Genomic DNA, 17,669 nt, shown 5'->3' on the forward strand with positions numbered 1-17,669 from the left:
ACAACTTTCCCTCAGTCAAGTTTTACGCCAGCCCAACAGGAAGTCGGCTATTATGGGTTGTTTGGAAAACGCTTGCTGTGGAATGTGAAATACTCCTCCTAGAGAATTAATTCAATCCCCATCAAACTCGGTGTGCATGAAGTCAAGACACTGAGGATGCTAAATTGCGGACAGATTTTTGATATCTCGAACGGTTTGGCCGTAGCGAAGAATCGAATTTATGGCGAGAAAAGAGAAACACGAAGTAGTATAACTTCTGCATACGCTAACTGATCTTGATGAAACTTCAGCAGTGAGTTCGTGGTAAGAGGCCGATCAGATGGTTGTAACTATTGTGAGTCAAAGTTATAGCGCCACCAACTGGCAGCAGGAAGTGTGTCACTTTAAACATGTTTTTGACAAAAGTGGGGGGGTTAGTTTTACCCACAATTACAAAAATCAGTACGTATATTGTTCTCATCGAGCCGGACAATTTTCTAATTTACAGTTATTAGCTCTGACCAACAGGAAGTCAGATATATTGGTTTGAATGTGGATTTGTTTGCAAAATCATCCTGTGAATTTTTACCCACTCCGCTTAAGTGGTTTATTTTATTCCCACCAAACTTTTTCAACATGATGAAAATACATTAAAGATGCTAAATTGTGAACAGATAATAAATATCTCAAACGGTTTTGCTATGGCGAGGGATTAAATTTGTCAAAAAGGAAGCAGGAAACATCTCATAACTTCTAAAAATGTAATTATACACCATTTATTTTTATATAAAATTATACAAATATTAGAACTAAACCCATTTTATTCTGTTTTTGCAATTCAAGAAGTATGAAAAAGTTAAAAACAGGCTATTTACTGCTATTTGGTTCAACAAAAAAAGCAAACATAGGGCTATACTGCCCTCTTGTGTCTAAAAGGATATCAAAATAGTATATAAAACGTTTAACTAGGTAGGCCTATTGTATTTAAATATAAATTTATTAGGTACTGTGAGGATATTTTCCCATCGGTTAATCGACGTGTGACACGAGCGGGTGCTTTTAAATCGCTAATATAAAAGTGAAAGTAAAGACGTCCGCACAGACATTGATAATGGTGCACACACGTTGGAAAGAATGATACTTTTAAACATAACACTAAACCGCCATTAGGTGTCGCCAGGCGACCGTCTTAATGAGTGAGTCATTAATTCATTCGTTCAAACAATTCGTTCGAATGACTGAGTCATTCATGATTGAGACAGATGTTTATGGATTGGTCATTGAATCTTTGAGTCAACCGATTCGTTCAAAATGCTGAATCATTCAGTAATGAGAAAACAAGTTGCTGTGAGATGCACGATGGTTCTGCTGTGATCTTGGTTTAACTATTTTTGCTGCTGAAACAGAACAAAAACAGTCAATATTGCATCTAAAATGTAAGTGACTTAATTGTAACTGTTTATTAACCTGTTGATGAAATCAATGTCGCAGTTTCAATCGTGATTGTATTCAGGAAACATAGCCTACTCGTCAAGTGAGGTTGCTCTTATCATATGTTATAAAATATATAAAAACTCCATATTTGTAATTTTTATAGTCAGTATGTTGTTAACTGGGTTTCTTTTTTGTGTGCTGCGCTCATTTGTTTACATTTCTCCTGGAGAAGCTGCACGAGCCTCAGCAGCGCAACCTTGTTACCATTGATCAGTAATACATTTATTATCAACTGTTGATTGCAACTTAAAATTAATATAATGTAATTAGAATAATCTCTCGTTTTAGTGATTCCCAAGTTATTTTTTTGTCATTGACGTTCTAATCAGGCTACTATGGTCGGGCAAGCTAAATTCTCTTTCAGGCGGCCTATACTAGGTATGTGACAGTGAGAATATAATTTTACCACCGGTTAATCGACGTGTGACACCGATGGGGGCTTTTGAATCGCTAACTTAAAAACAAAAGTAAAATATGTTCGTCCCCACTGACATTGATAATGGTGGGGAGCAGAGCAAGCGTTTTCAATTAATTCCTATGGAAGTAGGAATGAATGCCTGTGCAGCCGTGAGCATTTTAGTTACATTTTAAAGTTAGCACCATAAAGTATATTTTTATGTCTCCACTGTTCAATCACGCCCACGCCACAAACACACACACACACACACACACACACACACACACACACACACACACTCCAGCATTGCAATCTTGACATCGCAGCTTGTTTATTATAGCCCTAATAAAATATAATTATAAAATGGTCAACCTAACATATCAAAATTACACTGCTCTGTTTAAATAGTCAGTAGTACAATTTGTACCTTTTTTTTTGTGAAGTGACAAGAACAGAGAATACTACTTGTCTGATATATAATGTATATATCTTTTGTTATATATATATATATATATATATATATATATATATATATATATATATATATATATATATATAGCTGCGAGCAGCGATGGAGGGCCCAAGTCAGCGGCACCGCCACCCTGGTGCCTTTAGTGTAACTAAAGGCACCGGGGTTGCGGTGCCACCGGCTTGGGCCCGTAATCGCTGCTCGCAGCTATATTTATTATTATTATTCTTATTTTTCTGTCAACCTTTCGGGCACTTTTGAGACCCTTAACGTGCTCGAAAACTCTTGAAACTTTGCACACAGGTCAGAACCCGCGGCCATCAGGGCCGGGCTGAAGCTGGTACCCGGGCGTGGCAGGGGGGCTCAACAGCGCCCCCTTGAACGGGGTCCGAAAACTTGGTCCATAAATCAGACACGCTTGCATGTAATAATATGAAACTCGGTACATATATAGATCTCATCGGGCCTAACAACTTTCGTACTTTTACTTTTTACGCCAGCCCAACAGGAAGTCAGCTATTAAGGGTTGTTTGGAAACGCATGGTCTGGTAAACACTTCTCCTAGGGAATTCACCCGATCGCCACCAAACTCGGTGTGCATGAAGTCAAGGCATTGAGGATGAAAAATTGCCAGGGGATTTTTGATATCTCGAACGGTTTGGCCGTGGCGAGGAAACGAATTTATGGCGAATAATGGAAACAGGAAGTGTGTTATAACTTCTGCATACATTAACTGATCTTGATGAAACTTCAGCAGTGTGTTCGTTGTAAGAGGCCGATCACATGGATGTGACTATTGTGAGTCAAAGTTATAGCGCCACCAACTGGCAGCAGGAAGTGTGTCACTTTCAAAATGCTTTGAAATCACCCTCTTATTTTTACCCGATTTGCTTCAAACTTTGTGTATAATGTAAACACATGGCAGATGTAGACCTGTGAAAGGATTATTGATATCTAAGATACTGTTGCCGTGGCAACGCATCAAACTTTAATGTTCTTTTCGGATGCGTTTGAGACTCTTAGCATGCTTGAAATTGGATGAAACTCGACAGATACATCACATTTATTAGCCAGTAGACGTGAAAAGTTTCAGAAACGGGCGTGGCAGGGGGGCTCAACAGCGCCCCCTTGAACGGGGTCTGAAAACTTGGTCCATATATCAAACACGCTTGCATGAATTAATATGAAACTCGGTACACATATAGATCTCATCGGGCCGAACAACTTTCCTTCTGTCAAGTTTCACGCCAGCCCAACAGGAAGTCGGCTATTATGGGTTGTTTGGAAAACACTTGCTGTGGAATGTGAAATACTCCTCCTAGAAAATTCATCCCATCCCCACCAAACTCGGTGTGCATGAAGTCAAGACATTGAGGATGCTAAATTGCGGACGGATTTTTGATATCTTGAACGGTTTGGCCGTGGCGAGGAAACTAATTTATGGCGAGAAAAGAGAGACACGAAGTGTTATAACTTCTGCACACATTAACTGATCTTGATGAAACTTCAGCAGTGTGTTCGTGGTAAAAGGCATCAGATGGATGCAACTATTGTGAGTCAAAGTTATAGCGCCACCAACTGGCAACAGGAACTGTGTCACTTTCAAAATGCTTTTGACAAAATGGGGGGGTTACTTTTACCCACAGTTACAAAAATCAGTACATATAGGCTATTGGTCTCATCGAGCCGGACAAGTTTCTAATTTACAGTCATTAGCTCTGACCAGCAGGAAGTCAGATATTTTGGTTTGAATGTGGATTTATTTGCAAAATCGGCCTCTGAATTTTATATATATATATATTTTAAAGTGACAAGACAGAGAATATTACTTGTCCGATATATATATATATATTATTTATTTATTTATTTATTTATTTATTTATATATATATATATATATATATAATTTATTTATTTATTTATTTATTTATATATATATATATATATATAAATATAGCTGCGAGCAGCGATGGAGGGCCCAAGCCAGTGGCACCGCCACCCTAAAGGCACCGGGGGTGGCGGTGTCACCAACAAGAGCATGTTATATTAACATGCTCAAAAACTCTTGAAACTTTGCACACAGGTCAGAACCCGCAGCCATCAGGGCCGGGCTGAAGCTGGTACCCGGGTGTGGCAGGGGGGCTCAACAGCGCCCCCTTGAATAGGGTCCGAAAACTTGGTCCATAAATCAAACACGCTTTCATGTAATAATATGAAACTCGGTACACATATAGATCTCATCGGGCCGAACAACTTTCATGCTCTAAGTTTTACGCCATCCAAAAAGGAAGTCAGCTATTAACCCTCTGGGGACCAAGCTGTTTTTGGGGTCCTTGAGATGTTCTGACATGCCTTGACATTTGTGCTTTTTTCAGTTATTTATAAACATGTTAATGGCAAAGGTGTAAATTCACTCTATATAGCACAAACAGGGCTACCATAATATGCGAGCTACGTGTATGTAGATGTTTGTATTTTTAAGAGAATAATGTTTATGCGTGGTTATTGGAAAAAATTAAAATGAAAGTTGCTGAATTAAGACCACAAAACACATATTAAATATGTGTCCACAAGACTTTTGACTAATGGATGTTGTCCCTTTGAGTTCTAGCTTCAAAATGATGTAAAAATAGTCTTGCTTTATCGTTCACAAAAAAAATACATTGATTTAAATGGTGTAAAACAGGTTTTGCTTGGAAAGCCAATATGCGAGGGGGAGGAGTAGTTTACACCTTAGATTACAATGTCCCACCCACTCTGCATAATGAGCCATTCATTCAGGTGTGACACTGACTGAGCCACAATGCAAGGACAAAAGATGTATTTAGAAGAAGACTTATATTGACCATTTAAGATTTCGCTTACATCTCTCTTGTAAATATGTTTTGCTATTTTATTAAAAATGTTACAATTACAACAATAATTACAATTTCAACAATATTTCAAGTGTACTCTTTCTTTGTAAAAAAAAAAAAAAAAAAGATTATAGGCCTACATTTTATCATATGTATTCATTAGTTTGAATATAGCCAACATTGGAACATCTAACATCTTAGTCTATGCATTTATTTTTGACAAAAATAGTATTTTTTTTTGCAGTTTAATACGTTGCTTATACAAATACATTTTATTTCAACATATTCCAGTCGATTTTTACTCATCTCAGTAGGCTATAGCAAAGCAGTTTATTCTTTCACACACAGACGCGCGATTCATATTTAGGCTAAACAGTCTTTACAAATATGTCCCCTTCATTCATCTCACAGAAAGGCGAGTCATATTATAGAAATGCGATTCATCTTTTTGCGGTTTACATAGGCCTACACTAACGTTATTCCATAACGTTATTCCACACGTGAGAAAAGAAAACAGCCTACCTCACTCCTCAGCGGAATCTGCTCCTCATTTCAGGAGATATTGCTCCTCATCAGCACTGTTCTGAGGAATCTTTTCTCCATAAGGTAGGCTATAATGTCTCACTCGCGAGGAGTCGCGACGCGCTTTGTTTACAGCTGATATGGGCGTTTCACAGCTCTGAAATAGTTCTCAGAATTTGCGTTTGAATAGCACGCGCTCTCCGGGGAGTGGTCACATTACTGTGAATTAGCTCGTAATGAGCTCGACAGGAGTCGCTCTCTTTTTATACAGATTACAGAAGCTGAGAATATTTGTTTTTTATATAAATGACTTCATTTAAAAGATGCGATCTCAAGCTTTATGCCTGTGGGTCTGTTTGCCTGTTTGACTGAATTTTCGCGGAGTTATAGATCATTTTCGAACGCGTTTCAAATGGGAGTTTACTGACAGAGAGAAGGCAGAAATCGCATCATGTTAATTTTTCTTTATTTGTCAAAAAGCAAAACACTTTATTTTTATTGTGAGTATACAGAAAAAAAATAGAAACTGAACAGGATCGATTGATGTATTACACGAAAATGAAAGATCAAAATTAACAGAGCATTTAGTGTTTATTTTCATTGCTAAAAAAAAAAAACGAGCAAAACGCGCGGGCGCGTTTGTGGTCCCCAGAGGGTTAAGGGTTGTTTGGAAACGCATGCTCAGGAATTTGAAACACTTCTCCTAGGGAATTCATCCAATCGCTTCCAAACTCGGTGTGCATGGAGACAAGGCATTGAGGATGAAAAATTGCCAGGGGATTTTTGATATCTCAAACGGTTTGGCCGTGATGAGGAAATGAATTTATGGCAAATAATGGGACACAGGAAGTGTGTTATAACTTCTGCATACATTAACTGATCTTGATGAAACTTCCGCAGTGTGTTCGTTGTAAGAGGCCGATCACATGGATGTGACTATTGTGAGTCAAAGTTACCATGGCAACACATCAAACTTTAATATTCTTTTTTGATGCTTTTGAGACTCTTAGCATGCTTGAAATTGCATGAAACTCGACAGACACATTACATTTATTACCTAGTAGACATGTGCAAAGTTTCAGAAACGGGCATGGTGAGGGGCTCAGTAGCGCCACCTTTAGTCAAAAATGGGGGCTTATTTTTTTTCTAGAATCACAAAACTTGGTACGTATATTATTCTCATCAAGCCGGACAACTTTCTAATTTATAGTCACTAGCTGCGACCAACAGGAAGTCAGATATTTTGGTTTGAATGTGATTTTTTGGAGAATTCTCTCTCTCTCTCTCTTTATCTGTGTCTCTGTGTGTGGGGTGTGGGGGATTTGTCTGTTAGGAGAAATTTGCTTTTATAATTGTTTTTCAAGGTTTCAGGGGCTTTTGGGGCCCTTAATGTGCTTGAAAACTCTTGAAACTTTGCACACAGGTCAGAACCTGCGGCCATCAGGGCTGGGCTGAAGCTGGTACCCGGGCGTGGCAGGGGGGCTCAACAGCGCCCCCTTGAATGGGGTCCGAAAACTTGGTCCATAATCAAACTAGCTTGCATGAATTAATATGAAACTCGGTACACATATAGATCTCATCGGGCCGAACAACTTTCGCACTCTTAAGTTATACGCCAGCCCAACAGGAAGTCGGCTATTATGGGTTGTTTGGAGAACGCTTGCTGTGTAGCTAGTAGGTAAAATAAAACCTATACTAGCTATAAAACTAGCTAGTAGGTAAATTATATTATGAGTAGTGACTAAACCATGGGTCCTGTTTATTTAATACAGGCCAGATGCGGGCCAGTTGATGGCGAGCTATTATTACCTGGAACAGAACCTGCCCCAACAACATCATCGCCCCCTGTGGGTTTTGTAGGAGGCTGTGCAGCTCTGCTCACCCCCTCCACTCTCATTCACACACACACACACAGCCATTCACTAAGCTCTGGCTCATTAGGCCGCTGTACGTGAGCTGTATCGTTCAGTTTCGTTCCGACAAACGGGGCACTACTTTTTCTTTTGCTCAATATGTTCAACGTTAATAAAAGGTATCCAAGCAAAAAGTTATCCACGCATTATCCTGCAGTTAATGAGAAGTGTAATTTATTGGCGCACTATATTGACTGCGTATTGAGACATATAAAACTGTTGAGCTAGATTTTCAACCAATCAGCATCGAAAATGTAAGTAGGTCAGAGCCGAAATCAAGCCTCACTACGCACATGTAAACATGGAGGAGGACGTAAGCAGCACATCTTCATCTGATAGCGGCGATCAAGCTCGATTAACACCCGTAAAGTGTATTCTTCATGTCGGAAAAGATGGTGAGAAAGGTCCGCAGCCCTTTACTGAAGTCCGATGGGAAAGAAATCAAGCAATGTGCGTAGGAATGGCTCAAAACGGACACTACGGAGCTAACGTTAGCTATTGCTAATAAACATGTTGCCCTCCTGGACAAACCGGTCTCTGATGTCCCAACAACTACGGGTTTCACCCGGCCTGCTATCGGCGTTTTATAGACAAAAAAACGCTTGACTTGTGTGTGTATGTGTGTGATGGGTAGGTTTAGGGGTCGGGTTAGTGTGTGTGTGTGTGTGTGAGAGAGAGAGAGAAAGATGGGTAGGTTTAGGGGTCGGGTTAGTGTGTGTGTGTGTGTGTGTGTGAGAGAGAGAGAGAGAGATGGGTAGGTTTAGGGGTCGGGTTAGTGTGTGTGTGAGAGAGATGGGTAGGTTTAGGGGTCGGGTTAGTGTGTGTGTGTGTGTGAGAGAGAGAGATGGGTAGGTTTAGGGGTCGGGTTAGTGTGTGTGAGTGAGAGAGATGGGTAGGTTTAGGGGTCGGGTTAGTGTGTGTGTGTGAGAGAGAGAGAGATGGGTAGGTAAATAAATAAATCAAAATTAAATCTTGTTTACAATAATCATTCCTGTGAATATGTACATGTAGTGCAGTTACTCGTGTATGCAAATTAACAATTCACCATTAAATGTGTCATTTTTAAAAGTGTTTTTTTTATATACTTTTGAGTTTAACTTGGAGTGAGATTTGGGGAGATTAGGGGGGGTTTGCAAAAAAAAACTTGCATCACAATAAGTGTATTGTGATTGTCAAAACATTTTAGTAACTAAAATGAATTTTATTAGGTTTAGTGACAACATGTTACAATGTGTATATGGTACAATTTCTGGTAAGCTACGTTTTTTTTAAAACAAATTTCACGATTTCAATTCAATTCTTGTGATTTGATTTAATATTGACTCATTTGGATAAATATTAGGTACACAAGATAGGCATTAATTTTTCTCAAGAAAAAAAATACATAGGCTACATACAGACAGCCCTATCAGCTGGTAGTATTATTTAAGGTTAAAAATAACTCAAATTAAATATAATGCGTTTTTTATTATAATAACAACTTTATTTAATGATATAAGTACAAATTTAATAAATATGTAATATAGTACATATTTAGCAAAATACTCTCTATAGCTCTTTTTCTAGCCAACTAACGTGCCTATATTATGGTCATAAAATGGCTTTCCTGAGGTAAATGTTATGTGACATAATTGTTCTCCAGCTGTTTTATTGACCCCTTTGTTTGATTGATTGATCGATATTATGTATGAAGAATATACATTTCGGTAAGCTGTACTGTTTCTTTCAACATTGTTCATTCGTGTTTATTTACTATTAGCTAGTAGAGATGATCGGGTCACGTGCCGCTAGGGATCAATTACAAACGCCAAAACGGTATTTATTGTTTGAATTTCGTAATAAAATTGACAGAATCTGAAAAGTGTCAATTGCGTGAGTCTCACGGTGAATGCGTGAGAGTTGGCAGCTCTGTTATTATATTTTGGCTTAATTCTATTTGTTATTCAGATTTTACCTCAAATATTACCTTTGAATTGGAACAACATAATGAGAAGTAATTGGGATGTTAATGCTACAGTAGAAGTTTTCTTGATAATCTTATCATGTTTACTGTCCCTAGATAGCAACTTCAGGTATATCACACATTTCAAACTGGTTTATTTTGTACTTCAAGTGGTAAAACAGGTTTGAAAGTGCAAAATTCCCTATGTTTTCCCTTTTTTTCAAAATGGGCACCTTTAGCATAATTTTTCTCAAAAACTGCAAGGTTGTGTGTGGAGAACTTTTTCCTAAGGAATCTCTATATATTTCTGATGTTAAATATAAAAAAAGTAGGTAGTGCCCCACTTGGTGGAACGAAACCCTATTTCTAGGCCTCTTTTTTTACATGGACTATTTGCGTCTCACGGACCATTCGTGTTATTTGGACGTGGTGTTCATCTCTTATGAACAAAGAATATAGTCCTATAGTGTGTTGTGGACTGTCTTTAATCTGAGTAACGTTACTCTCCAGTTTTCCTGAGTTGTATTTTGTTTTGTTTTTTTCCTGTGAACTACTGAACTTCTCTGCAGATTGGAAATATAATTGGGTATTGTTATTGTTGTTTGTCTTTGTTTTCACTTAATACATGGTACCAACACCAAAATTAAATTATCCGTCTCTGTGTTATTATTTACTCTTTCAACACCTCCTTGAGATGAACTCTATCTTCTGTAGCCCAATCATTGTTTAACCTTCTATAGCCATATTCATCTGCTATTTAACACATATACCCAGCGTATATGCTACACATACATGCACTGTTATTGAAACAGTTTCTACGTGTTCACCGCAATATATTAGAGAAATACTCTGTAAATAAATTAGTACAAGTAAAATAATCGGTTTGTTGATGGACTTGCACTTGTTAATGCTGATGGTGAGGAATTACAGTTGCAACATCTCAAAATTTACCTCAAACTGAGTAGTGTATCACTGAGAAACGTCCCACTCGAGTCATCCTTGTGATGGAAGTGTTAGGGTTGAATAACCAGAAATGTTGGATTATGTCAGAAGACACCTGTTTTGTCTGGTATCTAAAACGTTCCGGTTACTAGCGTAACCTCGATTCCCTGAGATAACAGGAACAAACATTGCATAATTTTTCTCTGAATACTGAAGCCTAATTGGTTCATGTCTGTGCACCTGCACTCGACTGAGGAGAGTCAGCGTCGACCCCCGCATTGGTGCAGTAGCACGGCAAGCTATACAATGCTCCTTCCTGTTATTGAGTATCCCGTTATCAAGATACGATATGGTTCACTCACTTTGCATCAGTGCCTTCTGGCGCTTATGGGGAACGCACTGCAAGGCCGTCCTGCGAGCCTGTAGCCTGGGCTGCTTGATGCCAAGGGCCCCATGGCAGGCTACTTGAGAGATAGGAACTTAAAATATGTCCGATAATACAGGCTCAGGTCCAGAACCGGAGCCCGTGGGGCATGACATCATCAGAAAAAAACCCAGAGAGCGACTAAGCAGACAAAATCTGTGCTTGAAGAGCAGGGACATCTAGGTTGTAGAATAGGGCGCTGTAAGGCCAAGGACTTGTAAGCTAGCGATATTGCATCCTCTATCCAGTTCGATAGTCTCTGCTTCGTAACTGACAACCCCTTAGAGTGGCCTTCGAAGCATACAAACAGCTGATCTGACTGCCTGAACCAGGCAAAGTGGGTGTGGTGTCTGTTTACCCTAAGTAGAGGGGAGAGCAGAGAGTGAAAACATTTGTGCCCTAAAGGGTGTGGAAAGCACCATATCCTCGTCTGGGCATAAGGACAACTTTGCTGTCATTGGGCCTAAACTCGAGGCAGGATGCCTCCACTGGAAGAGCCTGCAGACCACCAACTCGCTTGACCAGCAGAAGGGTGGTCTTTAGCGAGAGAGGCTGAAGGTCAGTATTGTAAGCGGCTTGAATGGAGGGCCACGAAGTGTCCTCAGGACAATAGACAGGTCCCAGGACAGGACAGGACAGAGGCGGGTTTAACCTCCTTGCCCCTCTGAGAAATCTGACCACCAGGTCGTATTTTCTAATTGACTGTATTGCAGACCTGCCAACCTGTACGCTTTTTGTGTAGCGGATACGCATTTTGACTTCAAAGTACGCTGGTACGATTTGTCACTCTAAACTACGCAAAAACCTGGTGATGCCTCTGTGCACATGCAGTCCTCAAATCAAGCAACAGCAAAAGAAGAAGAGATCAACCAATCATAGGGCTGGGTTCATTCCCCAAATAGCAAGTGGGGATGATTGACAGATGCGTAAGGCCTATCATTAAAAAGAGACTGAAAATCGACACCAATAAAGAATCCCGCTCGATCCCCCTTCCACTCCCGCGGCCCGCCGTCTGACTGATTTAAGGGGACAGTAGGCTACAGTAGTCGCGGTACTTCTGACTCCTGAAGGTAAATGGCCTGGGGTGGATGTGGAAAGTTGTTTGTATTGAGTTAACTTAATCTTATGGATTCGATGATCACACGGATCGCATGGGTTATTTTAAAATACTCCGTTATTCATGGTCACTCAGAAAAGAGGAAGACATCATTCAGCCATGCAAATAATAAAATGCTCAAGTAATGCTGAACAATAAATCTTAATAAATTTGAAATCGCTATGGCTTAGTGATTATGAAAGTGATGTGATTTGTGGATTACGGATAAGCGCGAGTCTGGAGAAACAGCGTTTATTTATTCATTCTCAGTGTTGAGAAACGTAGCCTTCATGTGTTACGTTGTTGTGTTAATTATAACTAAAGTACCTAATTATGTTACATATTTATTTTGTATGAAAACTAGCGCGTTAGTTACTGGATTAAAAAGTACCGTTGTCTCAGTGCTGTGCGAGCTCTATCTCACAAACACGGATGCGCGCACACAGAGAGAGAAGATATTGTAAAATGAAAATTGACGTGCTGAGTTTAAATTTTGTTCTTGCTTTTTTTTTCTGTCAAAATGTCAACGCATTTTGTATTATCCATCAGTGTTTCTAAAATTCGTTAAATGACGGACGTTTTACTGTTAACACAGCCCTCATTATACCATATGTCGGATTCGTCTAACTTATAGGCTACTTGATATTCTTTTTAGAATAAGTGAATCGTTATGCTATTATTGGACTCCTGTCTATTCATTGTCAACTGTTTTCTATAAATATGTTTGTATTGGCTAACATTTATTCAGCTAATGCGTGTCCTGTTTAAAATGTGCAATGTTCAAATGCAAATTTCCTATGTTTTTTTTTATTTTTTTATTATTATTTTTATACTTTTTTCTAGGGCTTTCTTAATTTTAGACTAGTTGACCAGCACACATTATATGCAATGCATTATATAATGCATGCGTGTCGTCGTTGTCGTCTCCCCCCATACCCCCCATTGTATTGTATTTTTTTAAATTGATTTATCATCTATTCGGAGCACAACAATATCTTCTAGTATATCTGAACGTTAAATTCTCTCACAAATACTGATTTAGCTCTCTCTCCTATCGCTGTCTTTGATCTTGAAATAATCAGATTTTTGTTATGATTTGCTATTATTGTGCAGCCCTTATTTAATTACAGATATAAAATGATCTGTGTGGTTCTAAGTTTACAGAACAATTTATAATATATTTGTGTATTTTGTTGTGAGCAGTGAATTGAAGTGGGCGTTTGAGAGAACTTTTGGTACTGTTAACATAATTTGTGTGAAATATAGCTGACTAGTTGTGTCTCTTAGGTATCTCCATGAGTCTAGTGGAGTCTAAAGATGGCATTCAGCACTTCACCTTTGAACATAATCGTGACTATCAGCAAGTCCAGTTCAAGTTTTTTGATGCGGTCGAGTCAATGGATCCCAACAACATTGTGGTAATTATATTCTAATATGCTATTAGCTGTGGACTGATTTGTTTTTTTTAATGCACACATGAGTGACAGATGTTACATTATGTATTTGACGCTCCGTTTCTCTCTTTTTTTTCTTTCAGGTTCTCCTGCAACTCAACCCATATCATATTGATTCACTCCTGCAGCTGTCAGATGTATGTCGCATTCAAGAAGATCAAGAGACAGCCAGAGATCTCATCGGTGAGAAAATTCCCCGATGTGCTGATTATGAGTAGGGCTGTAGCTATCGATTATTTTAGTAACCTAGTATTCTACAGATTATTCCATCGATTAATCGAGTAATCGGATAAAAAATTGTGGTAAAAAAAATAGATCCAAGTTAACAACAGCCTTTAAAATGACTTAAAATACGAATATATAAGAACTAGCAATAATAATTGGTTCAATTAAAGTATCAAAAGTAAGTAATCATATGGGTTTTATTGAACAACACTTAAAATACACCATGTAAAATAAATGATATAAACGAATATAAACATAACCATCTCTGAACGGTCTCTGGAAACACCTTCGGTGTGACAAATGTCTGAAGCCTTTATACCATCACGCCATTTATTGACCAGTAGCGATTACGTCACTTATGCTTCATAAGAGCGTCTTATGCTCTATTTCATCAGATTTCTATTACAGAGGAAGGTCTAATAGCAAGGTAAGGGAAAGGCTGACAATGCAGCGTCTCGTTCCCTATTCCTGGAACCAAGGTTACATACGTAATCGAGACATTCCCTTTCATAGGTTCACTCTACGCTGTGTAGCTGTCGCTATGGGAACGATATACCATAACGCCTTCACCTTCCTGAGGATTAACTGGAAGACCGAGAAAAGAGTCCGCTCAACCAGATAAAACCTGGGAGCCAGGAGTGATCCCCACTTCCAGACCATAAAACCTGATAAAGGTATGCAGAGAGGACCATCCTGCTGCAACACATGTATATATTCCAAAGAAGAGCACCTGAAAAGAGCCTGAGAAGAAGCCATTCCTCTGGTGGAATGAGCACATGCACCTCATAGGCCGCAGAGAGCCTCGGTCACCCAATGAGACATTCTCTGTTTAGTGAGAGCAGCTCCTCTGTTTTTACCACTCAAACACACAAACAGTTGGTCAGATCTATGCTGCTGGGCTGTGCGGTCGACATAGATCTTCAATGTCCTCACAGGGCAGAGCCCAAGAGGTCGCACATCACTCCCAGTCCCTGAGTCAGGAGGGGAAAAAGACACCTGCTGGAAGCGAAATGGGGTCAATGTGACCTTAGAAATATACCCTGGCATAGGTCGCAGCAAGACTTTAACCATCCCTGGGGCAAAGTCCATATATGAAGGGCTGATTGAAAGAGCCTGCAAGTCCCCTATCCTCTTAAGGGTCAGAAGCTTTTCTGACAACAACTCCTATGGCTCAAATGGATGGCCTGCAATACCTTCCAGTACGATTTGGAAGTCTCATTAAGGAATTCGTGCAGGGCGGAAAGGTCTAAGCCGTCTCAACCCTTGCAGAAAACGGGAAACCAGAGGGTGACGCCCTACGGAAACACCTCCCATGAGTACATGCTCAGCAGAAATAGCTGCCACATAAACCTTAAGTGTGGCAGGGGCTGGCCCCACCGCAAAACTACTCTATAGGAATTCCAGTATTGGAACTACAGTTCAATGAACTGGGTCCAAGTCACAGTGCCTGCACCAGGAGGCAAAGAGCTTCCATTTAAAAGCATAAAGGCACCTCGTAGAGGGGGCCCTAGAGTTCAGAATAGTGTCGTAATCTCAGCCTAGAGACCAGAACACATTAACTCTGCTCAGGGGCCACACCCACAGTTTCCACAAATCCGGACAGGGGTGCCAAATCATGCCCCGGGCCAGAGTCAGCAAGTTTGGCCTGAGGGGAACCCCCCACCATTCAGCGGACTGACCAGGTTTTAGAACCATATCTGAGTAGGCCAGAACAGGGCTACCAGTAACAGGTGTCTCATTTTGTCTGCCCGTATTCTTAGCAGAACCACTGAGAGCAGCTAGATCTGCGGGAAGGCATAAAGTCTGGTCCTGTGCCACTCTTAAGCCTTAGCATCCACTTCCAGAGGGGACGGAGTAGATGGAGAACCAGTGCGGGCAATGCATAGTAATGCTCAAAGCAAACAAATCCACCTCCACTCGGCTGAACCTGGTGTCTCCATGCATACTCAGGTCTACTCCCAGGTTCAGATGACCTTGAGCGTGAACCTCTCTGACTGACAGAAACTTTGTCTGCACCAAAAGAAGGACACACCTCGCCAGCATGCACATGGGGTCGGGAACGCAGTCCTCCTTGTCGATTCAGGTACTAGACCACAGTCATGTTGTTTGTACTGAGCAGTTTGTGATAGCCCCTCAGATGGGGTAAGAATCGTTTGAGTGCCAGAAACACTGCCAGCATCTCCAAATGATTTATTATGGCAGTCACGATGCACCCCTTTCCAAACTCTAAAGGTCGGACGTCCCTGATAGACTGCCCCCCAGCCCTAGGGCTATCAGCCGTCGTGATAGTTTTGTGACGACAAAACGCACCTAGCTGGACTCCTGAAAAGGAGGGGACAGACTTGTGTAAGAATCCAAGTCCACGCCTAGAAAAGTTGTTCCCTGACTTGGTAGCAATACACTCTTTTGAAGGTTTACACGTAATCCTAGACTTCTCAAATGATCGAGTACCAAGTCTCGATGAGCTACTGCTGAACCCTATGATTGATCTAATATCAGCCAATCGTCCAGGTAATTTAAAATTCAGATGCCCTGGAGCCACAACCGGGCCAGAGCCGTGTCCATACACTTTGTGAATATTCGAGGATCCTTTGCCAGTCCATACGGAAGAACTTGGTATTGGTAAGCTTTGCCCCCGAAAGCAAACCTGTTTCTCTTGATGTAATAATGGCTGTAGAAGCCTGACTCCATCTGATAGGGGGTATTTCTTCTATAGCTTCTATAGTGTGAAGTGACCGCATTTAATGAACTTATTATAGACTGATCTCCCTGCATAGGGCCCCCGAAGCACATGAGTGGCGAGGAGAACTTCTAAAACAGGAAGTGGTCCAATCGCCCGATCGGGCTGGCCCACCACATCGACAGTGGGGGCTTTGAACGCTGTCATAAATGGGCTGTTTGTACACAAAGACTGAAAAGCCCTGGCCTAAAACTGCCTGAGGCGCAACATGCGGCAGGACAGCTAAGACAGGAGCTGACAGGCCACACCAATAGGGGACCATAGGAAATTACTCTTAACACGCTAACACATTCACACAAAAGTTAAAAGTTCCAGCTCAGCACAACAGCGGAGCTGAGAAGAACATAATAATTAGTCATGCAAATCACTGTTTGGTAGAACAAAGCTCCAAAATTTGTAGTGCACATTAAATGTATGCTGCAGCACATAAATGCAGCCAGTCACGTGAAGTGAGTGCTGGTATCATAAGCGCTGCATCGATCACATGAAATGAGGCTGACCACGGTGTGAGAGAGTCTTCAACCCAATCACCAATATCATGTATGCAGAGATGGGAAAAAAAACTTAGTTGGCCTAGCATTAAAATAGCTTGCCATAAGACAGAGCTTCCCAAATTTCAGAGTGGTAAGGCCCCCCAAAAACATAGCAAAAGCTCCACGACATTAGAAAAATATATAGATTAAAAATATATAGATAAATACACTTAATAAAGCAGATTGTCTCTGCACAAAATTATCAACATTTATTAACCAGTTTGTAAGAATTTCATGTGAATTATGAGAACTACCATCAAATTTTATATTTTCATATTCTGGTGAGAGTAAGATGATGTAAACATTCTATACAAATATATAAATCCATAACACTACATACTTTCTGTATACTATTTACAATTATACTGCATCAAAGTGTGTAACAGAAGCTACATAGTTCACAAATCTATTGCAATGAAATACATAACTATGTTTAAAAAAAAGAACTAAAAAATTTCACTACATTTAAACTGACTGAGGAACGATGTCAACTTTGTCAGTTTTAGTAAAGAACAGTCCCAGAGTCTAATCAGCAGTCTTCCAGACAGTACATAATGAGATGGGTGATGTTGCTTTTCAGCTGTTAAGGATTTAATGTCTGGCTGAATCTACGTCAATTTAAGACAGAAGTCAGATTCCACACTCAGTGCATTCCTGTACTTTGTCTTTAAAGAGCAACTTGCAG

The 17,669-nt window shown here is 40.1% G+C and overlaps 1 protein-coding gene across 1 annotated transcript in view; it reads left to right on the plus strand.

Annotated features, from left to right (window-relative positions):
* tcf25 (TCF25 ribosome quality control complex subunit) overlaps positions 1-17,669 on the plus strand; it is a 261,356-nt gene that overhangs the window by 84,625 nt on the left and 159,062 nt on the right. Inside the window, exons 7-8 of the mRNA XM_084123919.1 lie at positions 13,320-13,450; positions 13,570-13,669. Coding sequence (XP_083980045.1) covers positions 13,320-13,450; positions 13,570-13,669 — 231 coding nt within the window. The remainder of the gene's footprint in view (positions 1-13,319; positions 13,451-13,569; positions 13,670-17,669) is intronic.

The sequence above is a fragment of the Abramis brama genome (genome assembly GCF_963993115.1).
Source record: "Abramis brama genome assembly, chromosome: 9".
In the NCBI taxonomy this organism is placed as follows: domain Eukaryota; kingdom Metazoa; phylum Chordata; class Actinopteri; order Cypriniformes; family Leuciscidae; genus Abramis; species Abramis brama.